Source organism: Solanum verrucosum, unplaced genomic scaffold, assembly GCF_900185275.1.
Source record: "Solanum verrucosum unplaced genomic scaffold, falcon-dt-bn FXZP01000277.1, whole genome shotgun sequence".
Taxonomy (NCBI): domain Eukaryota; kingdom Viridiplantae; phylum Streptophyta; class Magnoliopsida; order Solanales; family Solanaceae; genus Solanum; species Solanum verrucosum.
The window spans coordinates 2,858,791-2,886,410 of record NW_026019945.1 but is presented as its reverse complement, the minus strand read 5'-3'; the positions used below and the strand labels follow the sequence as shown (position 1 = coordinate 2,886,410).

The 27,620-nt window shown below is 33.0% G+C and overlaps 3 protein-coding genes and 1 pseudogene across 4 annotated transcripts; 1 reads left to right on the top strand and 3 right to left on the bottom strand.

Moving 5' to 3' along the window:
• The first annotated feature begins 5 nt into the window (after positions 1-5).
• On the top strand, positions 6-2,184 carry LOC125840353 (uncharacterized). Of its 2 annotated transcripts, XM_049519328.1 has the most exons (3): positions 6-40; positions 1,449-1,539; positions 1,784-2,184. In XM_049519328.1, the coding sequence occupies exons 2-3, from the start codon at positions 1,458-1,460 to the stop codon at positions 1,888-1,890; spliced, it is 189 nt and encodes a 62-aa protein (XP_049375285.1). In that variant the 5' UTR covers positions 6-40; positions 1,449-1,457; the 3' UTR covers positions 1,891-2,184. The 2 variants fall into 2 exon arrangements, with proteins under 2 accessions (XP_049375285.1, XP_049375277.1); XM_049519320.1 differs by lacking the exon at positions 6-40 and having other exon boundaries at positions 1,399-1,539.
• Positions 2,074-10,546, bottom strand: LOC125840343 (MLO-like protein 11). Its single transcript, XM_049519308.1, has 15 exons — positions 9,792-10,546; positions 8,922-8,979; positions 8,560-8,786; positions 8,234-8,350; positions 7,411-7,471; positions 6,268-6,362; positions 5,984-6,058; positions 5,358-5,443; positions 4,803-4,852; positions 4,603-4,643; positions 4,169-4,339; positions 4,028-4,063; positions 3,603-3,670; positions 3,429-3,489; positions 2,074-2,867 (listed from the first exon to the last, which is right to left on the bottom strand). Exons 1-15 carry the CDS (start codon positions 9,918-9,920, stop codon positions 2,445-2,447), a joined length of 1,698 nt encoding a protein of 565 aa, XP_049375265.1. The 5' UTR covers positions 9,921-10,546; the 3' UTR covers positions 2,074-2,444.
• Positions 10,547-18,740: 8,194 nt separating this feature from the next.
• Positions 18,741-24,708, bottom strand: LOC125839298 (nuclear/nucleolar GTPase 2-like). The gene is made up of 11 exons (XM_049518289.1): positions 24,323-24,708; positions 23,846-23,979; positions 23,450-23,579; positions 23,175-23,332; positions 22,576-22,677; positions 22,313-22,417; positions 22,024-22,152; positions 21,299-21,439; positions 20,319-20,419; positions 19,992-20,049; positions 18,741-19,310 (listed from the first exon to the last, which is right to left on the bottom strand). The coding sequence occupies exons 1-11, from the start codon at positions 24,552-24,554 to the stop codon at positions 19,050-19,052; spliced, it is 1,551 nt and encodes a 516-aa protein (XP_049374246.1). The 5' UTR covers positions 24,555-24,708; the 3' UTR covers positions 18,741-19,049.
• Positions 24,709-26,408: 1,700 nt separating this feature from the next.
• On the bottom strand, positions 26,409-27,620 carry LOC125807184 (nuclear/nucleolar GTPase 2-like; annotated as a pseudogene).

The window sequence follows — 27,620 nt, the reverse complement described above, 5'->3', positions numbered from 1 at the left end:
TATCAGGCGACCGGCGGCAGGCGGCAGCTTATTTCCACTGGTAATTCTCTGTTCTTCCTTATCCTGTTCCTTTTTTTTTTTTTTTTTTATCAATAATCTCGCAGAAACTCAAAAATATGCATTAACGTATCAATTTTTTCTGAAGTATAATAGCTTATTTCTGATTTTTTGTAGTAGTTGCTACTGTAATACAGCACCACCTTATTGCTTCCATGAAAATTTATCTTATCTATTGAAACTATTGTTATATTTTCATTTTAAAATGAAACAATTGAAGTGCTCACTATATTCCTAGTGTTCCTTTTGCAAAATGATTTTTTTTTATGATCTAAATGAAAAGTGTAAGCATTGGCATGAAAAAATAGAGAAAAGAGATGAGTGAGGAATAAAAACAGAAATAGCTTGAGATGTTTAGCTTTTACTGACGGAAACTATTTTTTAAATGATCATGTGGGATATCCAGATTTTATTTGCGGGATTTCACTGGGTATGTTTGTGAACCGAGTGATCATCCAATTGGTGGATTATTTAGTTTGATTTTCTATCTTAATTCAGCAGGCAGAGTATTAGCGATGGAATTTCGTAGACACCTTTAACTAGAACTCGAGTGCCTAAATGTCAGAAGTAAGGAGACAGAAAATTAGATTCCTAAACCCCTTGATTTTCCAATACTGAGCAAAGGAGAAACCCCCATAAAATTTGTCTTTGTTGTGGTCGTAAAATTTCTTTTTTTCGTTCCATCGTTCCATTTCTTGCCACTTAGCTTCTCCTCCCCTCCCCCACCACGAAAGAAATTGTCTTTTTTGTCCTCTCGTTCTTCATATCTTAAATGAAATATTATACCATTTTACCCAGAGAAGGGGGAAGAAAAATGAGAATCTGCTTCTTCATTTGATTAAATTTCCAATATGATCACTTTGATTAATAGGTTTCGGATGATGAAATCATTTTCAATAGTATTCATTATTTAATATCTGGTTATGACATTGATTTTGCTGATCTGTTGGTCCCTTGAAGAACAATATGACAGTGTCATTCTCTCATACCTAAGTGTTTGGATTTCATCTAATTATGTTTGTTGCTCTCGTTTGCTTCTTCCTTTTTGAGCATTCTTTACTATTACAAAGCCATTTTCTGCAAAATAGTGTGACCATATGGTAAAATGATAATTAGTTTTTTCAGTTTGCTCTTTTACAGTAGAAAGTGAGGAACGAAAACAAATTTAGACAGTAAGAAAATATTGAAACCATGCATACCAGGATTTCCAAGACTTAGAAATATGAAAACGATATGTCTCGTTGTACACCAGTTACATTGAACAATGTGAAAGCATGTAGAGCTGGTGAAAAATTCACATTCTAATATGTTTTTTCCTTGCTAAACTGGACTTTACTGCTGCAGTTCATGGTGAGAAATTCACATTCTAATATGTGCTCTCTTTGCTTCAGTTTTAGCTGATGGGATTTGGGAATAGAGGAATCGTTGCTGACAAATGGTCAGGAAGGCTTTTATGGGTCTGTGCAATTGGAAGTGCTATTGGTATACCAATTTTTTCTTGAGATGCTTCTCTCTAAGACTAGACAAGCAATGGTTATTTTAAGCCTGTAATGGACAGGCAGAAAGTCAACAATTAACAAGTTAGGTAGTACACCAAGACTTAATTAATAATGTAATACATATGAAATCTCCACAATGAAGTTCTTTATTAATGAGTGCGTAAATTATTTTTAGCTCTTCTGTTTGATTACTTGATGTTGTTCTTTATCTGTATCTTGCTTGTTAGGTTTCTATATGGTTGCTGTGGAAAGACAAACTCAGAATAGAGCAAAAATGATGGCTGAAGCACTGGCGGATGCAGGATCAAGTATAGATGCCAGTGAGAAAAGTTGAATATTATGGGACTTATAATGCTAATACATTTCCATTAGACGTCTTTTCTTATCGTTTGGCAGGAAACTATTCTGTTGTAATAAGTACTCGCGATCCTCATAAACGAAAAGACATTGCTGAACAAGAGTTATCTATACGATCAATCATCACAATGATAACTACGTGTAATCGTTCAAAAAATGGTCTGAAAAGTAAGACAAGTTATCTGTTGCGACATATTAAAGTACATTGATGGTGTATAATCCTCCAAACTGTCGATGTATACAAGTTAAACTCTTTAACTATTTGACGAGGGAAAACATACAAGCTTTAAGATGCTCCATCTTACCTAGATAGCTCATGTGTGTAACTGATTATACAAGGGATACTACATAGAGAAACAACAATTATAGATTTTTCAATCCAGAGCATTTTGGGGGGAAATATTTTTGCAACTATAGAAACTATTTCTTTCCTACCTGCATATTTCTTTGATTTCACATGTCAAACATCTTCAAGTATATATGTTATATTCAACGTTAAACAAACCTGCAGAAGTATCAACACCAACTTCACTATAATGGTAATTGTTTATCCAAACCCAAATGTCCTCTAGCAGGCATTGAAGATGATCTTGATATTACTTCAGGTGGAAGACTTGGGGAAGTTGCGGAAGAAATAGAGGCACAGGGTCGAAGGAGAGGAGTACCAATACGACTTGAAGTGTCGTTAATTGTTACTGAATGATGATCCTCCGTGACAGTTGTTGGTGGCTGTAACTCAATTTCTGTACCTGCACCATGCACTGTTCGAGGGCTATCAACCAACTGGTCATGATCATATTCCTCGAGGGACATCACGGTGCTTGTATCAGTGTGGACAGTTGAATCATCTGGGAACATACGCATTCTCCTTTTTCTTCTTGCTGCCTTTCCCCATCCGTGGATCGTTTCTCTTATTCTCTGTGGAATCAATGCAGCCTTATAGTTTGTACCCATCTGCAAAGAGGCAATATAATATGTTCAAAGCTTTGTTCTTGGAAAATATTAATATCTACAATCTCATTTAATAGTCCGATTCACGAGTTTACTGTGGAAGTGCAACATGCAGAGTTACTAGCACAGTTGAAGTAGTTCGTAAAGTTTAACATTTCAACGATGATCAAGCAGATCTTGTGATCTCTGGACATACCGTTGACGGTTTAAAGTAGACCACATTTAAGAATGGAATAGCCTATACATGATTTTTAACAATATACCTAAAGAGAACAGAAAAAAATAAAGCCCCTTCCGTTTCCCCTACGCCATCGTCCTCATTTACCTCACCCACTCCAGTCTCTACTGTCTCCCATCTATTGGTGTTTGTTTGTCATGAGCAAGAAGAGGAAAAAGAAAGGAAAACGGAGCTAGAAAATTTGAGACATGTCATCCATAACCTTAAGGTGGTTATGAGAATATTGTAGAAGGCCAGAGAGGTAATGGTGTACAAAGTCGAACGTTAAAAAGAGGATCATACTATTCTAACTTCTCAATTTAGCTATATCCGTCGTGACATAATACCTGTGTAACCAGGGCATAGAGTGGCAAGGTGCTATAACTGCAAAGGAATTGTCCAGCAAACCTGGGTGACAAACAACAGCATACGTTTAGATCGTTGTGCTAAATAAAAATATGTTGGTAAATCTAAAACCTTAAACAATAGTACATACAAATACAGTTGGCAATTACACATACCCCATAACGAGTCGTAGATACACAAGTGTGTGGTTCTTTATGAAGCATGAGTTATACCCAAATTGCCACTGGAATAAAGACGTAACTTTGTCAAAACTCAGATATTCAGAACATTAGTGTCTACTACAAATGGAAACAAACATATGCATGTGGTAGAACATATTATACAAGCACATGGAATAGAGAATATGGTTTTGTCTAAGAAAGTATTTAAGGGAGGAAACATGGTTTTGTCGAACTCCGAGAAAGAATTTGAGTTAAAAGGAAAAAATCACTAGTATTTCAGGGAATGTGCCAATGTTGAATACTAAAGATTGTGAATGTTTAATACAGTTAAAAGGAAAATGCTTTGACTACGTATTAAATGTTCGGTACAAACGTACAGGAAAAAAAATTTAAGCTACGAGAAAGGGACCAGTGAATACCCAGAACCAAAAAAATGAAGCTAGCTCAAATGCATTCTGCAAGAGTAAGCATGCAAAAACAAGTTAGTGTATATAGACATTAAAGAAAGTTAGTACATAGATGAAACAATTAAAAAATGAAGTATGATTGTACAAACAAACCTGGAAAAGGACAAAATGAATCAAGGACAAAAGTAATTTTGGTTTTTTGAACCAAAAAAGTTCGTCTCGTGGTTTTAGCTTGACCCTTGAGAATGAGCCAGTAATTGCAGCACTCTCCAATGCCAAGGTTGCGATTACATGCTGCAGTTTTGTACCCACAAGTAGTACAAGCTGCACGGAAGCACAAGTAATGACTATTTATATCTTCTATCACATCCATAAGTTCATATAATATACAAGATAATTCAGAATGTAAGGGAAGAGAGAAGAGATAGATATTAAGAAATATGACGCATGCAGGGTCACTGTCAAGTCTACCACTACACCGTAAGGAATAAAGAGAAACGGAAAGAGGCATTGCTTTATATACGCAAGCATATATGTTCATGCATTTCTGAAGAGTTCCAAAACATAATTGCAATGGAAGCACTTACAATGATAGGAATTAACGCTATCCAGAAATACAGATTCGATCCTGCATGTTGAAGTTCAATTGGTCATGCATGAGCTTGTGGATGGAGTTTAGTTTCACCAGAACATAAATGTCGGGGAGCAGAAAAATTGCAAACTTATCTAATGATAAAAAACCAAAGTGGCATATGTTCCTCATTCCAAAGAGTAGAGGATGAAGTACCTTTTACATTAAACAGCATAAAACCCACCACGAATCCCCAGAGAGGGCCACTACAAAGATACAACACAAAAGTTATGAGAGTAAGGTTCAATCAAGAAACCAATGATGGAAAGCAAGCAAGAACTGTTGTAATAATAGACTTCAAAGTAAAATTGCTCTACTCTAGTGCTCTCCATGACTACTGTCCTATCCAATGATCATTTATATGGACATGGTGCACTGAACAAAAGATGATACATGAGCCACCGTAAACGGAGAAACAACTAGAAACAAAAAATCCTAAATTCATTACTCGTTCCATCAGGAGCTAAATAACGGATTCAATGTACTTCCTCCAAAATTTTGCAAAGATTAAGGACCAAATTAACTGGAGAAAACATCACTTGGGCTTAATGCTAACTCAACAATTAGATGAGATTCACTTCTTCATCAAATCTTAGAACTAAACAAAATGAATTTCTCTCCACATTTGGTCCACTTCTCTTTAAACAACTTTTAACTCTCTGCCACTCAAAGAAGAGGATGAAAATGGGGAAGGAGTACTTCTATTCTTACCTTACACCAACTATTCTTTGGAATTCTTCTTCCATCGAGCGAATCATATAGCTGTGAAAATCATAGTTTGATGTAAGGTTGTGATTCTGCCATGAATAAGAGGAGAAACGTCGTAACTAGTAATCTATAACAGAAATCAGTATCATATATAGAGACACTCTTGTGATGGAAAAGAAAATCAGTGATACAATCATGAAGATAACTTCAAATGATCCGTAAACAGTAAACTAGAGTTTAAAATGAACCGGGCTTGCTACAAAGCATCCTAATCTTTTCGATTAACTAACACAGGCTTAGTTTCATGTCTAGTTTTGAAAGACAGTGTTCCATTTTGATAATGTGCATCAGTTGTACTTTTATCATGATTGTACATTTCAAATTTCCTGTTTGTCAAACTGTGATATGAGCTGCTTGTAATCATTAAATGATGTCTTTTTGTGACCTAGTAATTTCCTCAAAACTAGACTAACAAATTTCACATGGAAACTACTTTTTAACTTCTAAGATACTCCACAGTACTGCCTTCAAAAGCATTCAAATATTTTACTCAATGTTTCGCAAGTGATTAGTTCTTTCAAAATGCTAGAAGCGAATTAAAGGGAAATGGTTCATGCTTGGATCCATACCATGATAAAACCTTTGCGCAGAGTAAGGTAATCAGCACGAACAACTGTGCGGCCAAACTGCCGGAAGAAACAGGTCTGCGAAATTTGATAGAAATATACAAACATTATACTCAAACCAATTTAGAAAGGGAAAAAAGTGTAAGTCAATACGAGTAATTATGGGAACCACCTCATCTAAAAGCATAACTATTAAAAAGCAAATATTTTATTTACTTACTTTGGATGAATAAATTATGTGAGGGTTAGGGAAATCAGAATCTAGTAAGAACTATGTAAGAACTAACCACCCAAACAAGGAATTGGTTCCTGGCAAGTGGACTTGATGTGTGAACTCTGACAAAAGTCGACTGCCTTCGGAATGTCTTGGCTCTAGAAATTTCTGCCATAGAAAAGAGTTCAGTTTCTTTTAGCTTTTTTAAAGTTCTATCAAAGTAAACAACATGATGGATTTCTCCACATTAAGTATTTCAAAGGGGCACTGATTGAGGCTTTGAGACATTTCCAGAGGACAAATGGCTGATCTCTTCAACGAATACCAAGCAGGACCGAAATATATATTACCCCGGTACATGCATCTCCCACCACCCAAAATAAAGGAGAAAAGTAAACATAACATCTGAAGATAGCTACCTGATAGACACCAAGGTAGAGAAATCCTACATGCACTAATCAATAAAATACGAAGCAATAGATGTCTAGAAATAGAAATAAGTGGCAAATACATGTTTGCTCCTGGAAAGACAACAATGGGATAATAACAATATTGGAAAACAAAGTAACACGATACTGATGTAAAGGTTAGCACAAACATTGTCATCTCCAAACATGACGAGAAAAAAATGAATTAATCTTTCGTGGTGCACAAGGGCGGAACTATGTAGATCCAATGGGGTACAATTGAATCCCCCTTCATCAGAAAATTGTTCAATGCAAAAAGTGTAAAAACGAGATTTTCTGGTTGAATATGAAGTATTGAATCCCCTTGACACAAGTTGAAGGAAAGACAACAGTTTTCTTTAACTTTCAGCTCGTCTCCAAACACTCAACTTCAGGTATCATCGATCCGATGCATGTACATTCTCAAGTCTCTGGAGATTTCGGTAATCAGAGTCCACTTATACTTCAAGTACAAAGAGTCATACACTAACTGATAATTTGTGTTGCTCCATCTCCATCATAATACATGCATGGTTCTTGACACATCCGACTTTCTTTCTAATTACGAAGGCCCTTACAATTTTCTTTTAGATAAATAATATTAAGGCCTTCTGTTTTCTTGTTCTGAACAAATTTAAAATTACATCTCGTGTTAAAATAAGAATTTAAAACCAGCAGACTTTATCCACAATGATTACAAGAGAACAACAAACGCTAGAAGCTAGAGAACAAGATTACTTTTTGATAAATCACATGCAAGTATAACTTACCAGTTAGTACATCATGTCTGTCATTCTGAGCTTGATCTTCCCACACCCTCCAACTGTGGACCTGCCCATATTTTCACTTATCAGGCAGCTAGCGATGCAGAACATGTGAATAGAGTTTACAGAAGTAAAGAAGAAGAGAGAACTGGTGATAATGAGGATAAAGACCAAACGTGGTCATTTCATAGGACACACATGGCAACTTCTGCAAGGAAGTGGCAAGTAGCTGACACTGACACAACTATGAAGTGTGAAGAAATTGAACTTTGGACTACCATCTTTATACGCAATATATGTGATTCCCAGATTTCAATATAGGCAGTTGCCTATTCACCTAATGTAAGTTCAAGGAGAGCTGACAGCAGAGCAAATGCCCCTACTAGTGAGGATATGCTTAAATGCCGAAGTAAAAGCAAAAAATCTTGTTGACAAAGAGATTAATTCCCGCAACACTGTGGGAATCAAAATACTTTTATCAGAACATCAGCGACAAATCAGATACCTCCGGCTATCACAAACTATGCCTCTCCAGCAGTCTATACATTAAGCATATCAGGAAGCTCACACAGATGCAAATTTTCACTCCAAATCTGTTGTCCACAAGGTAATAAGTAATAGGGCCATTGAATGAGGATGTATAGCATTACCATCACATATGACAGTAGACTTTGCAAGCCAGATTAATACATTACAGTTTACTTCCATCCAATCAAACTTGCCACTCCATGGACAATAGATTAACATATACTCGAAAATAACTGGACTTTAAAAGTTTACCAAAACAATGTGCATCAGTTTATCAAGTTCAAGTAAAAGAGAACTTTACCTTAACAATCGCCAGCAGCATTGTCAAGCAACTATAAGATATATGAGTAATGGCCATGACGAAGATGAAGCGATGCAGCTGCTCAAGGCCTTCATATGATACAAAAGGTTCATGGTTCTGACAAAATGGTTGATTCAGTGTTGACACTACTTCAGAAACAACTTTAGAAAGAGCGAGAAGCTAAGCAACTCAGAGGCAATAAACTAAAAAAACTAGTTATTTCATTTTTGCAGGATAATCAGTTGCAGGTACATCTTGTAGCAACAAGAGTAGAATTGATGCATGATATTGGAATAATGGATTCACACATGTAAAATCGAATTTACCTCTCCACACGTATTTTGATTGAAGGAATTCAACACTCTCCTATGAAGACCAAAAGCCATCAAAAGTTTACGCTCCTTCAAATCTTTATTCTCCATTTCTTCATCAACTTCAGACTTTGTACATGGAGCAAATGCATTATTGTAAAACTTTGATGGTATGCAAATATTAGATATGATGCTGGAAGTTGCTGTGAGAAGGAGAGAAATGAATCCAAGAAGCATCAACTCTGTACACCAAATGTCGAAACCAGTTATGACAGGAAAAGTAATATTTGGGGTTGAAAGGAGGGGAATCCAAATTTCGAAGAGCTCTTTCTTTTCGTTTGTATGCTCTAAGTTCATTGTACATAAACATATAATACCTTCTTTCATTTTCTCCACAGCAGCTAACAATGGCTTTCTATTGGTTTTCCTCAACCACTGACATGATAAAATAATAAAAACGGTTAGTTTTCGAAGTTCCATAATTGATGGTGCTACAAGAAACATAATCAATCAAATACAATCAAAACCGTTTAAATTAATTTTATGGTCTTGAAGATTTTTATGAAATCAGAGGCCTTGAGATATGAAGACTCGAAGAGGTTGGATGATCACTCCTATCCAAGGGAGCTTGTTATATATAAGCAACTATCCAAGACCATAAAATCTAGGACAAGTAACTCAAAGCATATTCAATTCTTAAGCAACTTGAGTAATCAAAAGGAAGGTTGTATATGAAAAAGAAATGATGAATATTTATACCCTTCCTACAATGTCAGAGAGAATTCCCAGGGTGCCACAAGGGGATCATCGGGACGGAACAAATTAAAAGTTGAGCATTTCATGGTATCTAGCAGGCATATTGTAATCCTATATCCTCCCCCACCGCTATATTTCTGAGAACATACAACATGAATATCTACAAAAGTTCAGAATAACACAGACTGAACATGAACAAAAGTTAGTCATGAACTCCTTTGCCCGGAAAAATACACTATATATACAAACATCAATTCTTTTGTATATAGTAGACTATGAACTCCTTGGTACTGGACTCTCTTCCAATAAAACCAACAACAACATAACCATGTAATCCCACAAAGTGGTGACTGGGGAGGGCAAAGTGTATGCAAACCTTACCCCTACCTCAAAGGTAGAGAGGCAATTTCCGATACAAGCTCAACTCAATTCTTCCAATAAAACCAACAAGACTACACAATCCAAACAGTGCAAAGGAGAACCTTGCTTACATTAGATAACCTGTGAATGGATCGCTCCACAAGCAGTGAAACAGCAACAAATATAGTCAATACAGAAGCAACAGACCATGTTGGTGTCAAAGCCAACGAACGAAGTTCTTGTGTATCTTCTCCAGACATTTTAGCCAAAAGTCTTTCTAACTAATCTACCAGAACTTCAAATTTTAAACTTCAAATCAAATCAAACTCTACTAATTACAGAAAAAAATCAAAACTTTCTGTCAGTTCACTTGACTGATAAGTTCTACTAGCAACATAAAAACCCAACCTTTCTTGCATTTCCCATAGTACAATAAATCAAGAATCATTGTCCCTCTACTGTGAATCTTTTATAATCTTTCACATTCAAAAATAGTGAAATCTGCCACTTGGGTATGTTCCTTTAGCTATTTCAACAAAGACTGAACTTTCAAAAAGATGTTTTGACTCTGATTTGGACTCAAACCAGCCAGCAAAAAAAAAGAAGCTAATTTGACCCACAATTCTTGATTTGCCAATGCAACTACTACAGATTTGATTTGATGTCTAGACCTAAGACCCACCAAATAATTTGAGGTAATAAAATGATTCTTGAAACTAAAAACAACTACTCTTTACTCTAATAGCAGAAAGGTCCAATCTTTATGGGGTTTTTGAGCTTAAAATAGCTGATTTTGTCTGAGTAAAGAGTGTGTCTTTTAGGAAATGTTAATTAAAGAAAGAACACTACTCACTACAGAAAAGAACCAAATAAAAAGACAAAAAAAAGTGTGATCATTTGAACTAAATAGTAGTAAAAAAATTGAAAAGCAGTGTGGGAGCTTTTTGGGCATTGATGTGTGAAAATGAGCTGGAGCAAGTAGGATTATTTAGCTTCCTTGTAGTTTCTGGGGATCTAATTTCTTTGCTACTTCGTACTGAAACTGACCGATAGACCTCCACCAGTTCAGGTAAAAAAATATACTACGTCAACGAAGATGGTAGTGAAGTGATAAATATTTCTTCATTTTTAATCAGATGTCTCAAATTCGATTTTTCATGTGTATGAAATCACTTTTATTAAAGACCATTTATTCTCAATGTAGGACTTCCTAGTGCGAATTCAAATTTAATAAGACTCCAATATGATATCGGATATATATATATATAATGAGAAGAATATACTAATAGTATAATTATTTAAAGTCTTCGATGAATCTCTTGCGCACCCTACCTCCAAACTCTATTAATAGGGGTGTGAATACTTTGGTAGATAGTAAGAAATTATCATGGTGCATACTACAATTTAGATTGGTATTTGATATGTTTTCGATATTTATAAAAAAAAAATTAAAAATTAAAAATTAAAAATAAAATTATATATATATATGAAAATATTAAGGGTTAAGATACATATACAATTGATATGTATTAAGTATGTTATTACTAAAAAATATATGTATATGATAATATTTATATAGAACTATATATTATTACATCTCATTTAAAGCGTGTTTCTAGAGAAAATATTTTTAAAAAGTTTTGACCAATCTAATATGAAAAAATTGTGTTTTTCTCCCTAAAAACACATCATTAATGTCATTTTGTATCTAATAATGAATCAAGTAATGTTGTTATTAAGATTTTAAAACATTAACTATTCAATCTTGATCAAAATTTTCTTTTTGTGTAGTTGATTAACAAAAAAAAAAGTTATACTTTCTTTTGAATATTTTAATATGTAAAAGTGTTGGCATGATATATTTAAGACAGTCTCTTAAAAAAATTGAAGTCATATTTTTTATTGTATGATAGTCGAAGTTGAACAAAACATGAATATCAACTTACCATATAACAAAAAATCAAACTTAAAATTACTGAATCATATAAAATTAATTTTGATATGTTATTAGTATATATATCTTTAAAAATCGAAATTATCGAACCAAGTTTTTTAATACAGTATCATAACGTACCTAACCATAAACAATGGCTCAATTGTTACGTCAATTCCTCAAAGTAAATTAAGGCGCTAATCAAGCTCTTGAAATAAATATTTTTCTACCAAACCATTTTGTCTCATTAACTATTTTGAACAAACATTTTTCCATGCTTTCTTCTCGAACTTATTGAATTTTTGGTCGCACAAAATTTAATGTAACGATTATTGTACTATTTTAGCACCTCGTGTTTCTTAGAATATAAATTTTGTACATGATTATTTAATTTTTATTTTATTATAATAAAAATTGAATGATCATCTAATAAAAATTTTAAAAAACATTATAAACTTTTTTCAGTAATGAAAGTCTACTCTTGATGACCTACATAACTAATTTAGAATTTCAATATCAACTCAATTTTATTGGTCGTGATAAAGCGCTAAGTATAGTTCTTTTTAATCATATATTTCTAGTATAAATTATAATAAGAATGAAGTCACTTTTAATAAAGAACATTTTACCAAAAGTGAAATTTTCTGAATGAGACACCGAACGAGAAAAAACGCAAAACAAATAAATTGATCAACCTAGTTACTAGTTGTTGTTTTTTCATAATCTAGCAACTAATTGTTGAATGTAAGGAGCATGACGTTTGAGCTTACGATTAAAAAAAAAACTAATGAAAAATTCTGTCAATTGTACATTTTAAATAGTCTTTCACTTATCAAGTCAACAATAATTTACTGAGTATATTATCTTTTAATTAGTTCTAACATGTTTAGTATTTAGAATTTAATTAATGGAGCAATAATATATATACCTCACGTTATTAGATGGTTGGTAAAACAATTTCCCTGGGTTAATTTTTACCTCAGAAGTAATTGCTTAAGTTAATTAAATACAAACAAAATATGATGATTTACTTTATTAGTACAATTTAATCATATCATAGCATGTTAAGTACTAATATTTATTCTAAGATATTAACTAACGTAAAAAATTAGAAAGAATTACTTTAATTATTATTTAAGTAGTTTGATTATGTATAAGAAAAATAAGAAATGGGATTCACTAGGTGGATGATGCATGCAAGAACGTGGATACACAAAACAATAACAACTAAATATCTAGTATACTACCTTCTACTAATATTATATTACTATAATAATAATAGTGTAGGAAAATTATCAGGGGCGGAGTCGAGGCAAGACAAAAAGTTATATTGTATATATAAAGTTAAATTTATTTATTATGTATATATAGTATTAGTAGATAATGAGTTTCAACTTTTCCGATTGTATTTAACTTCTTCATATTTCAGACGACTCTCTTAATGCAAATTCTGATTTCGCGCCTGAAAAAATAATAGAAAGAGAACATGATGAGTGTATCAAGCTAGTTGCTGATCTGTGGATCTTAGGTAAGCTAGTTAGCTATAAATTTAATGATAAGGTCCATTTGATAATTAGTTACTCCCACTTGGTGATAAGGAGAGTTATTGATTATTGATTAATCATGATACAGATTACCAAGATATATTTATACAAGAATAGAATAAGAAAAAAAGATACTCATACTTCTAATTATCGTGGTTAAATGAATCATGTATTTAATCGGTTGAACCAGAAAAAAAGATACTCATAATCCTTTAACTTTGTCATTTAGAGCTGATATACCCCTCGTTATGAAATATATACCCCTACTGTTATACAAATGACTCACATATACCCTTTTCTTTAACGGAAGTGAAAAAATTAATTTTAGTTTAATTTTTTAATAATTTTTTTAAACAAAATATAATCCCATATGGGAATACTTAATCCTACTCAAACATATCTTTTTTTTGGATTTTTTTTTTTCAATTCCTAATTTAGATTAATTATTTTGATGGTCAAATTTATTTATGTTTCACTAATATTCTTGTAAAATTTATTATAGATGATCCAATTTTTTTTCCAATTACAAAAAACTAAATTACAATATAGCCGAAAAAATAGTTTTAAATTATAATATAGCCACACAAAAAATTACTTTAAGTTTTTTTCTTACATTAAGGAATAAAATAAAAAAATAAAATAAGAATAAGAAACTCAAATAATGATAATCAAAGAAGTCAAAAAATAATTTATGTATGGAAAAAATTAAAATATACCTTGAACTTTGCTAGAAGGATCATATATACTCCTAAATGATAAAAAAAATAATTAAAGGTTAAATATATAAATTTAAAACTAATTTTTCACTCCCGTTAAATGAAGGGTATATGTGAACTCATTTTGTAACGGTAGGGGTATATATGAGCCGTTTGTATAACGGTAAGGGTATATATGAGCCACTTTCATAACGAGGGGAATATCAGCTCCAAATGACAAAGTTGAGGGGTATATCAAACCCTTTTTCCCATATTAATTTATATTTTTTTGTATATATTTTATCGCGTAATTTTTCGACAAATAAATACAAAGGTGGATCGGTTTCGACCCTGGTATTTATGATGTATTTTTGTCTTCTTTTTTTTTTTTTAAAAATAAATAAATTATATAGAAATGTCAAATGTATATGTTGGTAAGGTTTATACTAGATTTTGACTTGATTAAAAAAATATAATAAAGTCCATCCACGATGAAGTATGAACGCATCAATCTCTAATAAAGAATAATAATTAAAGTCAGTCAAAAAGGTGGAAAAATAAAAAGGCAATAAGGATTGGACAATTATTTAATGTGTTTTTACTTGTTCATGTTTTCATGATTGATTTAATTTATTTTATAGAAATAAAAAAGAAATCTTTTGTTACATCATCCATATCAATTATAAGTCATCTAATTGTTAGAAAATAAGTTATTGTAGTATCTAATATCAAGGATAATATAAACATAAAATGATAAATTATTTTTTAATTTTCCTAACTAAACAAGTAAAATTAAATGACTAGTTTTAATATACTGAATATGTAAAGATAGGTGGACGGAGTATTAAGTGCTACTCACTCTCAAAGCTTCTATGACAACAAATAGCATAAGCCATAAGCTAAGGATGCTAAAATATCTATCATTAACATAGTTATTACAATTTATACATTTTAAATTTTAAATTCGTTTATGAATATTATCACCACATTATTTTGTGGGTGTAAACACAGTTACTTTCAATTGTGTGTAACATCCATAAAGTATAAAAAGATAGAAAAAGACAAAAATGATAAGGAATTCATTGCATGACTCAACATCGCTTCTTTTGATGCATAAAGCCTCCAATAACTCAATAATTAAAAAATGGTAGGGACAAGAAAAAAATTAGTAAATACTTTCTCCGTCTTATATTACTTGACATATTGATCTAACAAATCTTTTTAGAAAATTTCAATTAAAGATATATTTTATAAAATTAATGCTTTGAACCTTAAATTTGATCAAACATTACTTTATGTAGTTATTTAATACTAAGAGATAGTATGAAAAAAAATAATACAATTGTAGATATTGAAATTTTGCGAACTCTACAAGACGTGTTCAATTCGAATTGGGACTCTAGAAGATGTGTTCAGTTTCAATTAGAATTCTTGGAGGCTATTCAACCCTAAACCCTAGTTTATGCCTATATAAAGGGTACTAAATTCCCTTAAAAGGCATCTCAAAATATCCCATAAACTCTTGAATATTTTTAAAGATTAAGATCTCGAATATTCCACAAAAGTCATGGAATATTCATATAGAGGTCAAATCTAAATCATCCTAGTTCGAGAAACACGCCACTAACGGCCCTCGAATCATGGATAAATCTCAGGAGAGTAGAATCAAGGGAGGAACAAAATTGTACCCGCAATCTTGATGAATAAAATTATGTTTCTTCATTTTTTTTTGTGATCGTAATTTATTTTCTGTCACTTAAAAATTTGTTGCAAACAACAATAACACCCTCTTAATTTGTTAAAATGAATAAATAAAATGAAACGGAAAGACTACTTACAAGGGAGTATAAGGTGATTTTTTTTTAAACTTTAGTCTTGAATAAAGAATCAAAACTCTTTAATTCATTAAGTAAAAAAATGATGTGAGTGAGTCAGAAAGAATTGAGTATATAGTTTAATTAAGTAAACGATGCTTATTTTTTAGTCAAGGGTCTATCAGAAACAATCTCTAAATTTTTCAAGATAGAGATAAGTTCTGCATATAAGTATTCATCCAAACTCTATTTACAAAATTATACTGAATATATTATTGTAACTAAGTAAAAAATGATTACGTCATGATCCTGGAGATGAGTATAATTTTTAAATGATTGGAAGCAAATATCAATATCTAGAACATGGCACATGAGGATAATGGGTGTCGCTATTTGCTAACACAAATCACAAAATAATTAAAGCAAACAAGCTATTTCAACTTATTGAGGATGTTACATATATAATAAATCGAAGGGACAGCTGCATGTTAGGCACAATTAAATATATTAAATAATAATTCAGTCCCTACTCCCTACGTGCAAATACAATTAAATTAAGGGAGTTTCAAATTGAGATGGATTAAATTTCTAGTTATTTATCCATATTAAAAATAAAATCAAATAGTAATTACTATTAGTACTACATGTTATATGTAATAATTAATTTGATTATAAATTTAGTAATTCACAATTGACTGAGTCAAATTAGTATTGAGTCATCAACTCACTCCGTAAGGTGTTGAATTAAGTTCCATAATGAGCATAACCCGCCTCATGTTTAGTTGTCCTCGTTGAGTTTGAAATCCTGAACAGATTATCGGTGATATATAAGCTCTGTCTTTTTGTCCTTTGACTGATAATCACATCGATCATAAGGTGATCTATCATCTCGGTTGGGTTGTTGTCGAAAAAATCTCTCTCCACTTTATTAAATTCAAGTCAAAATTTTATGCAGTCAATTCAATTCATTGCAGGCTGCAGCGCACAAACATTATTTTGAAGTGGAAAAATCCTTTTGGCCAAAAAATTTGGCCAGAATTTAGTCAAAATGGTATTTTACCTTTTAAAATATTTTTACCTTTTTTAACTTTAACACATTTTAACTAAAAAATGAAAAAAATATCAATTTATTTTAAAATAAACAAATATTATAATTTTTTTAAATTTCTGGCCATTTAACCTTTGTGGTGGTTAGGGTTTAGTTGACGTGGATACTTGGCATTTATTAGATGCACATGCACATCTCATTTATAAGGTAGGAATTATTGAATCTCCCAAATGGGAAGTTTTTGAAACTCTTACGTGTCTATTCGATCGAGTTTGTCATATGAAATTTGAGAAAAGACATAAAGTGATATTTGAACTTGTCTTAAATTTTTAAAAAGACATCTTGATATAAAGTGACATTTTATCACCCCATTAAATAATTTTAAACTGATATTATTATATCATCTTTTGTCCATATGACATAGAGAGTGTGTGCACTCTCTCAAAGAGAGTAAGCAACCTAAAATAATTTATATAATTTTATTTTTACAAGTATTTTATTATAAAATATATTTTCTTATTTTTCTAACTTTTTTTCTTTTTATTTTTTCTCTTTCTTTGTTCTTCAAAAATTCGTTGTCATCTCCATTGAAACTTCTCACTTTCAATGTTACCATTTTTACCACAACTTCACCTTCTTCTTTTTTACTACTATTAGTTTTACTCTCTTTAATTTTAAAACTTTATATACATTTTTTCTTACATTTCGAACAGTTTGATAAACCCATTAGATTTCAAGATGATTAGGAATTATCATATAGTTTTTTTTATCCGATTATAATTAAATTCTTTCAATTTTTGAGAATTCATTGATTCTTTTAAAATTACCATTCTAATTTTAAAGTTATATGAAAAGGAGTAATTGATGATATCTTTAAAAATTTAAAATTTTCCTAGAAAAATAATTAGCTTTGTTATCAATAATTCAATAAAGTAAAGAAAATAATATGATTTTTAAAAATAAAAAAACAGTGAAATAAAGAATTTGACTGGAGAAGAAAAAAAAAAGAAAAGAAAAAAAAGAGAGAGAAGGGTTCAACTTGACGTGGGAGGTGGGGTGAGGTTGGAGGTGAAGAAAAAGAAAGAAAATGAAGGGATTGATAACTTGAAAGTGGGGGTGGAAGATGAAATCAAAAAGTAAGAGGCAAAGATATAAAGGGGAAAAAATAAAGAAAAAACTTAAAATGAAAAAAAATGTTACATTTTAAATTAAATTAACACGTGTCAAGTAATGATTGGTGTGTGAACACACTTGCTTCCTAAAATTTGGGGCTGATAAAAAAATAATTTAATAATATCTCTTCAAAATTGTTTAGTGGGATAATAGGACAGGTTGTAAAGTTAAAGTGTTTTTTTGAAAATCCAAGACAACTTCAATGTCTTTTCTTTCAATTTTCGGGAATTCATTGATTCTTTTAAAATTATCATTCTAATTTTAAAGTTATATGAAAAGGAGTAATTGATGATACCTTTAAAAATTTAAAATTTTCTTAGAAAAATAATTAGCTTTGTTATCTATTTCAATAAGGTCGAGAAAATAATATGATTTTAAAAAAATAAAAAATCACTAAAATAAAGAATTTGACTGGAGAAGAAAAAGAAAAAGAAAAGAAAAAAAAATGAGAGAAGGGTTCAACTTGACGTGGGGGTGGGGTGAGAGTGGAGGTGAAGAAAAAGAAAGAAAATGAATGTATTGATAACTTGAAAGTGGGGGTGGAAGATGAAATCAAAAAGTAAGAGGCAGGGATATAAAGGGGAAAAAATAAAGAAAAAACTTGAAATGAAAAAAAAAATTACATTGGGCTGATAAAAAAATAATATAATAATATCTCTTCAAAATTGTTTAGTGAAATAATAAGACAGGTTGTAAAGTTAAAGTATTTTTTGAAAATCCAAGACAACTTCAATATGTCTTTTCTCTATCTAAGTAATTTGTGAGCTATTATAGAAAAGCAAAATTTATCCTGTACACAAATTAGTGACTGATTCCGTTGTCGTAAAAAAAATAATCTACGAATTAGTGAATACTTATAATTGTAAATATACATTTAAATTAAGGCTCCGCTTATAGGCTTTTCCAAGTTCACCTGCCGATGTTTGGGACACTGAAAACCCAGAGAATAAAGCTTCAATCTTAAACAAGTTGAGATAAACATTATGAATCATTTCCGTTTAAGCTCATACCAATTCAATTCCGTAAATAAGATAAAAATCGAAATAAACATTAAAACAAAATACGAGATATCTATATTTTCGACCCGCATATCAATCTCTACTAGGACTAGAAAACTCTCGGAAAGTAATGGACCTAAATTTAAAGATGTAAGAATGATATAGAAAAGACGATCCGTCCATTTCAATTTTCACCCAACAGCTCAGCCTTACTAAATAGTTCCTCCTGAACAGGAACTTCCTTCAGTTGTTGTGATGAAACGACATCAGCAATAGCTTTGAGAGCAGCTGTGGCCTGATCGTTATCCACGGCTGTGTCTGCCTCAGCGACAAGTTCATTTTGCTCATCATCCAGCTTTGGAGGTGGAACAAAGAAAGGAATTTTGCCTCGTTGCCAATCATGGAGAACCATCTTGGCAGCAGTCTTATAGTCAGGTTCGCCTCCCTGGATAGCACAAATAAAGATACCAACTATAGTCAATCACTACTCTGTGGACAACCATAAGCACTAAAAGAAAAGTATACACCCAGTTGAAGGATATTAAGCACATTGCTGAATTGTAGCAACCCCATTGGCCAAATATATCAATCCCTAAACATGTTGATAACAAATACAGATTTTATCGTAAATCCCTGTAGAATAAAGATATATATAAGATTGAGATTACCCTTTGACCCAAACCCAAAAATACTCGCATTGTGCAATTTCTTTTAACTGGTGCAACTATGGTGTCAACATCCTCTTTGTTCAGACCAGCTATCTCTAAGGATTCTGGCAGTACTGTTCAAAGCAACATTACGATTTTTCTCTCATTTAGGAAATCGTTTCTCAACCTGAAAGTGCTACTTCACAATTAACACCTAATTAGAGGTCAACTGAGTTCTCAATTATTTTGTCCAACAATAGCACAGAATAATTGCTACAAAACTTTAATCTTGACTACCAAGTGTGTTCGTCTAGTGAGCTTCACTTTGTCCTACATGAACTAATGAACATCAAAAGAATCATTTTAAGTTATTGTCCTATATGAGCTAACAAACATCACAAAACACTTCAGATCATACCCGAGAGACGAATGATAAATATAACAAAATATAATTATCAAGTTATAAATTTTCAATTTACCTTCAGAAGTTTGCCTGTTAACTTGCATAGCTGTTGAAGAAAGTCATACTCGTCAACCCTGGAATATCAAAAAATCATTTAAGCAGAACAGAGATTCTAGATATGGAATTTTGGGGGAGTCAACACAAACTGCCGAAAGCATACATGATTCTCATTTTACTTGGTGAGATAATTGACCAAATGTACATATATAATAGAACAAATGACGAAGCAGATACAACTACAATGTGTTCCCATTTCTATCTACGAGGAAGCAGGCTAAACAAACTACGTCCTGCTGAGTACTAATGAAATCTACAAATAAAATCAAATGATAAGAAAATTTACCAATTCTTTATCTTATAAGCTCTTTCAAGATGCTCCTTCTTAACGCGATTCAACACTTCGCTAATGTGTTCAGAAGCATCAGGAAGGTTTGTCACTCGTACCTGGAGATGGAACCCCAAATTTTGAGGTAGTCAGTCAAAGAACCTCATGCTTACAGCAAAGAGAAATAGACAAGAAGATATTTCATCAACTGAGAGAGGAGGCAAAGGAATCTGTAATAAAGGGAAGATATCCTAAACAACATCATATGATAAATCTTTCAAATTTTTTTTTATAAAGGTAACAGATGATAAATCTTTCTTTATTGATACTGGTACGTTCCAGTTCATGGTGTATTACATATCCAACTGGAAACAGGACAATAGCACAACTCTTAGCGAATTTGGACAAGAGTTCAGGAACCCAAAACTCCTCTCCCTCCTTAATAGCTTGAGTAGGACCACATTCAGAGCAATATCATCTAAGTTCCAAAGTAGGGAAGACCAGCATCCACACAACAGCATCATTGCAATTGATTTGTTTCCAATCTTTCCCTATCCAAATGTATTCATGACTAAATGCTTCCGACATCTGTTTCCAATCATCCTTTGTATGCCAGTCATAGAAGTGCTGTCCTAGTAGCCTAAATTAACACTCGTGGCCAACTTTTCAATTCAAAAAAATGCCAACAATAAGCACATCTAGGAAAACAAAATAAAGGTACTTTAAAAAAGTGAACACAATAGGATATTTGATCTCAAATCACTATAAGAACACATCTCTGGAATTTTTCTCTATTGAGGACCATAAATTTTGCAAGCAAGATTATCTAGGTAACATCAGGCCACCTATGCCTTAAAAGTCCTTTTTATACCAAAGTCCTTAAATTAGCAAGAGAAACTAAAAGTAAAGCGATAGGTATCAAAATAAACCAAGAACTATAGCTTGACTTAGACAAGTCACAAGCACAAGCCTGATGAAGCAAAGTAGAAGACACATACCACGCCCTTCAAGACTATATCTGTTTCGGAATCATGATTCTGATAAACTACACCAGGACAGTCAATCAAGAAGATCTTCTTTGTGAGTGTAATGTACTGCCACACTTTAGTCTCTCCTGGGATAGGAGCCACCTTGCAAACCTATTCCAAAGGAAAGGAGCAACGGTTAGTTCCACGACCAAATCAAAATGCTTGTGGTTGTCTGAGCATAGTACTCAAAGTGAGATTTCATTTCACAAGATTTGACTTTTTAGACGTCAAGTACAGGTGACAAGAAAAGCAACTGCCATTATCCGACAAGAAAACAAGTTTCCTTTATTTAATATTAACAGAGAAGGTGAAAGGATAGGAAATTATGTTCTAGAGCTGTATAAATATCTAATACTCATGAATATAGTCTGGAACATCAAGTTTACTCTTCACTATCCCGCATTTAATCTTTCTAAAAACAGCGTCACTTGATAAGCTAAAATCAAATTTGGGAACAGCTTGAATGGCAATCACAATTTTTCGATAACGAGGAAGAATTGTATCAGGTAAAGAGTCTCATTAAGATAAGAGCAAAAATTGAAGTAACAAATTGTGCAATTCACCAATCATGTCTAACAAAGAAGTATCACGGAAAAGACTATTCTCAAGGAGACAAATTGCAAACTGTCTCAGTAAATGAGCAAAGAAGATTACAACAGACTGGAAAAGGCAGAAGAAAATATGGAAAAACTTACATTCTTTGTGCGCAATGTATTAATAACTGATGACTTGCCAACATTGGGATAGCCTATAAAACCAACAGAGATTACTTGCTTATCGCTCTTTAGTCGAGAAAACTGTCTCAGCACTGACAAAAGAGAACCCTGAAGGCACAAGAAAACAAAATAAGTAACAGAAAAAAGTTACCCGCAGGGGCACAAGACATGGATGCACAATTAGACATAATTTTACAAATCACTATGGTGCTTAGTGTATGTCTGTATTCAGAGGTGGGGGCAAGATCAGAAGACACTACAAGAATACCTTTCCAAAGGACTTGGTGACACTTGCATGAAATGCCAAAGTTGGATATTCCTTGGAGAGCACTCTAAGCCATCCCTTTGTTGCCCAAGCAGGGACCAAATCACACTATATAGGCAGAAGAAATTATCAATCGGGACAAATCCTGAAGTTAAAACTGACGTCCAAAATAAGAAGCCAAGACAGCTCGAAGAGGGAGAGGCCGAAGGGGGAAATGGAAATATATATAAAAAAAACTGTCTACTATGTTGATAATAATAGCAAACCTTATTAAGCAAAAGGACCATATGTTTGTGCTTGCAATTTTCTTTCAAATGTTTCTCCAAATGGTAGCACCTTGTACCATAGGGGTCTCTGGCATCAAGAACCTGCAATCCAGGTTAACCACAGTAAGCTACAACTTCCAGCAGTATCCCTTTCATCTAAAATATCCTCTACTTTCCTCCTTAGACAGAGAAAACTAGATCAGAACATTACACTGTCCATACGCAGCAGACAGGTGATTTTTGAATAAGGTAAACAATTTTATTAACAATGGGGAACTCTCCTGTAATTAAGGAGCATACCACAAAGTATAGAATCTACAACATAACACGTTTCTCTAAGTAAGAACGACATTCAATCTTCTACACTAACTGGAACTTCATGGGTCCACCAAATAAGTAACAAGGAAAAAATCAGGACAGACAAGTTCAGCCTGGTATGCTTGGTTAAGTAAGATGTGGTTGTTTTACACTTGGCTACAAGAGATTTTTTTTTTGCATTTTTCACCAGAAAAGCATTTAGTTGGAAGAAAATCAACATCAAATAACATACTCCATTTTAGATATTAGAAATAGCAGGAGTTTAAAGCCACGAAACAAACCTGAACAACGACATCAGAAGAGTCTATGACTTTGTAGAGCTCGCTCCAAATTCGTTTACTTTGTCCTTTCTCAAACATTGTGTGCCTAACAAGATCTCTGAATCCATCTGCATTTTCATCCATGGAGGTGCTAGCACCATGTTTGTCTTCAAAATCATCTGCCAAAAATTCAAAACAAAATTTTGTTGAAGCAAAATAGCTACTTAAGTGTCTTAGTAAACAAAGATCAACTTCTACATGAATTTAAAAGTCAGTAGATACTTCTCAATTCATACCATGAGACACATCAACCTTCTTCACTAAAGCTTCATAATCTAATGCCATAAGTTTGGGGCGTTTCCTCTTTGTTTTTGGTCCAAAAGCATCAGCGAAAGGCTCATTGTCAAGAAGATGAACTTTTACTTGCTTTAATTAAAAAGAGAATAAGAGAACAATATTAGCAAACAGAATCCAGTATCAAGCATAAAGCAACAAGATTTAGCCTCAATTTGCCAAGTTATTCTACAAACACACAAATAGATCGTGTGTGTATCACAGGAAGCTCCCAAATCATACAATAATGAGTGCACATTAGAATTACGATAGCAGAGTAAGGAGGTTCACGGTGATTAAGCAGGAACATAAGAACAAGTTGTTAAATGATAAGACCAAGGGAAAAGAACCTCCCATACCTTCTGATGATCATTTAATAGGGACATGGGCAACTTCCTTTCTTTTAATATAACATTGTAGTTACTGGAAAGCCGAGTTTGGAGCTCTTCTCTAAAGAACTCTAGTTCCTTCTGGTTGACCACCCGAGTATTACCTGTGAAGTCAGAAAATCAATTCCTAATTCAATTATTTGAACATAGTTCAGCCATACACGAAAGAAGCATTAACAGACCAAAGATGATATTTTAACGATGAAAATATAAAAAATTCAGCTCAATTTAATCATTAATACTCTCTCCACCTAAATATTAACACTTCCACACTAATCCAATGCCAATTCTAATATATTTCAGCAACTAAATTAAGTCATGTTGTCAAATTAATCTTCAGAAACACAAACTACACGAGTACTACAAATTATCTCTGCTGGCAAAAGACTATATTTTGTAATTAGTAAGAACATAGAAGTGAAAAGTGTGAAACTTTTCGGAACATACCGAACCAACGACGATCTGGTTGTATCCTTGTTGATGGCAGCTCCTTTGATTGTAAGTCATGCTTAATTATGTGACCCTGAGGATTACGCTTCGGCCTCGTATTGTACATCTTGAGCCGCCGCACAGTAGCGGCGCTACGGCCATTTTTGGCTGCGCTGACATCCCTATTGGAGTCCAAGGAATGCTTTGGCTTTCCCGATACATTCACCGACCTCTCTTTCTTCTTCGCCATCTCCGATATACGAAGAACAAAACTAGGGTTTACGAATCGGCGATTAACGTTTATACCTCAGTCGTCTCGGCCGGTTTGGAGTATACACTCCACAAAGAAGAGGAGGCGTTAGAGCTAAAACCTAGCTTTTCAATATGTGTGAATTTGTTGGTTTAGAAAATTACTCTAAGCTTCTTTAACTTTAGCTTATTTATGTTTTGGTATACTAAGTTTTTTTTCTTCAATTTTACTCTTTTTCCTTAGGGCGGGGCGGGCTACGTTGTTTGCGGGTGATATACTAATTTGTTTTTTCTTCAATTTTGCTCTTCTTCCTATAATTAGAAATTTGGAACTTTTTCGAGTTGAGATTGCATTAGGGCGGGGTGAGTTATGTTTTTGGGGTAGGATGAGTTGGAGTTTTTTTCGGATGCATAATGAATTTAAATAGATTTACGAACGAAGATATACGAATAAATACACTTCAATTGACATCATTCACTTTATTATGAACAATTTAAGTGTATTTGGTGATTGGTGTAACGAAAGTCATTTTCTTTTTCACCGACAATACTTTTATAAAACATGTTTTATAAGTGTTTGATTGTTGAGTGATTTTTTTATATTTAAAGCTTAACAATGATAATATAAGCAAACGGGGAAGTGCTCTAATAAACTTTTGAGCGGTAAAACCAATGCATGGAGCAAATAATATGAAGGACAGATTACAATCGAGTAAGAAACATGACTAGAGTTCAATTCCCCTTCTCCGGATTTATCTGGTGAGCACAACTCTTGCTTGGGTAGGTAGTGCTGGTTTCTGACAACTTGCTAAATTCCACCATGCAGTGGCCAACGCCTACCCTAATGCTCCTGCTCCGGACCTTACTGTTGGCTTTGCTTTGAGCTTTCAGTCACGATTGACTTTAAATCAATATAAAGCTCAGTAGATCGTGAGTCTTGGTTCTTAGCGAAATTCAGAGCACATTGGGTAAACTCAAGTATAATCACATAGGAGAGATAAATTACACTAAGCAAGTCTCGTACAACGAACTCAAGTGAAAGTGTTACAGTACACAATATGGATTTGGCATTGTAAGACATAATTTGTTGCTAAGAATGACCATTTGATCAAGTTTTCGACAACCAACTAAATAACCATACATTTGCTAAATTCACGCATCTTCCCCACAGGCGCTGATGTTGCAAAGTTGGACATAAAAAGTACATAGCTAATCCTGCCACATTTTTTTTTATATCAAAAGATTCACAGTGATATCAAAAGCCAAAAGAACTTCTGGATAGTGAGTGTTAAACAAACTCAGAATGAAAAAAAAATCAGCTCATAGAGGAGTTATTCCTCAAAGCCAAAATCAACAGCAATTGTCAATAGTCGCTGTTCTACCAACATTCCTAAAAACTAAGTACCATAGTTGTCTTCTTGATATTTATATAAGACACTACTTTTACTTCCCTAAATTTCTCGAATAAACTGAAGTATCTACTAATTTACTAAAATCTGAGTTATCCAATCTTATCTTTAGCGTCTCCCTCGAATCATCTTGGAAAAAAGGTCGATTTAGATGGTTTGTCTCTTCATGAATTGTGGGAGGAGCGTGCAAAAGAAATTTTTGATTAACAACATACCAAGTATAATTCAACAAATGGGGTTTTGGGAGGGTAGGATGTACGCAGAGCTTACTCCTACCTTGAGATAGAGAGGTTGTTTCAAATAGATAATTTTTTAGTAGTGAAATATTTTATAGTATTTGTTTTAAGCTTCAATCTAATATTCTAAAAGTGCATACCTAGAAACAATTTTCTTTGTCAATAACAAAAGTGCATACACAAAAACAACAAACATAAACTCTTAATGTTGTGCATTCTCATTTCATACCTTAAGGCGTATCGGCTTTCTTGGCTAATGATTTAAAATGTTTTGCGCGTTTCTTCTCTGTTCCAGCAGAAGGCTTACTGCCAAGTTGATGAGCTTTTCCTTTCTTCACAAAGGTAAAAGAGGACGAAATTAGTAAAACATAATGGGGAATCAAGCACGAGTACGTAGGGCGTAACATGTTATATTTAAAAAGCATCAAGATGAAGCATAATTACAAACAAGAGGTCTGTTATAGCTCGAATACATCAGAAACAAACGAGGCTAGGATCAGGGAGCTAACAGAATCAAAGTTGGTCATTGTTATTTAATGAAGTCAAGTTATTCCAACTAAACAAGTTAAGTAAACACCTAGCTCGTGTTCTTATTTATGAGCTATTCAATACATATTACATAACACGAAGCTCACTAATAATTTGTTGACATGTGTCTAGGCCAGTAGGTACCAAGTAACTATGTCCACCAAGGCTCGATGGGAAGAAATTATCACATGACCAATACAAAGGCTTACAATGAGTCGGATAGAGATTGACAAACAAATCAAGTTCTTAAACAAATAGACTCAAAGAAAAGACACTATGCATACCTTCTTGTGCTCATTCACAAGGGACAGGGGCAAATTACTTCCATTCATTATGATATTGTAGTTGCTTGAAAGCCGATCTTGAATCTCTTCTCTAAAGGATTCCAATTTCTCCTGACTAATCACCCGAGTATTGACTGTAGAATCCCAAAAATCATATCAATTTCAGACAATTCACATATAATTCTTCCATAAACAAAACTAAGTATCCATTATGAGCAAGTTAATCCACCATAATAGCAATTGAACAACAAGAAAATCAAAACATATTCAACTAAATTTAAACATTAATACACCCTGCTCCTATGATCCAATTAACTAATAACATCGTCAATTCGACCAATTTTCGTATCATAAATTGCATATAAAACCTAAAAGTTATAATTAACCTTATAATGACGAACGAATAGATTCTACATGCATTCATAAAACTTTTTGGGAAGAGTACATACTGAACCATCAGGGATCTGGTTGTATCCGCGTTGACGGAAGCTGCTTTGATTGATACTCGTGCTTCAATATTTTGCCCTTCCGATCACGCTTTGGCCTACAAATACATCTTCAGCCGCCGTGTAGTGGCGGAGCTACGGTGGTCACTTTTGTTCTTCGCCAT

Excerpts from the sequence above, each read along its gene's own strand:
- LOC125840353 (XM_049519328.1), top strand. The coding sequence starts at position 1,458 with ATGGGATTTGGGAATAGAGGAATCGTTGCTGACAAATGGTCAGGAAGG. Across the intron at positions 1,540-1,783 it reads TGCAATTGGAAGTGCTATTG|GTTTCTATATGGTTGCTGTG; the intron begins GTATACCAATTT and ends CTTGCTTGTTAG.
- LOC125840343 (XM_049519308.1), bottom strand. The coding sequence starts at position 9,920 with ATGTCTGGAGAAGATACACAAGAACTTCGTTCGTTGGCTTTGACACCA. Across the intron at positions 8,787-8,921 it reads TGTGGAGAAAATGAAAGAAG|AGTTGATGCTTCTTGGATTC; the intron begins GTATTATATGTT and ends TTTGGTGTACAG. Across the intron at positions 7,472-8,233 it reads TGCTGCTGGCGATTGTTAAG|GTCCACAGTTGGAGGGTGTG; the intron begins GTAAAGTTCTCT and ends AAATATGGGCAG.
- LOC125839298 (XM_049518289.1), bottom strand. The coding sequence starts at position 24,554 with ATGGCGAAGAAGAAAGAGAGGTCGGTGAATGTATCGGGAAAGCCAAAG. Across the intron at positions 23,980-24,322 it reads ACCAGATCGTCGTTGGTTCG|GTAATACTCGGGTGGTCAAC; the intron begins GTATGTTCCGAA and ends CTGACTTCACAG. Across the intron at positions 23,333-23,449 it reads GAAGGTTGATGTGTCTCATG|ATGATTTTGAAGACAAACAT; the intron begins GTATGAATTGAG and ends AATTTTTGGCAG.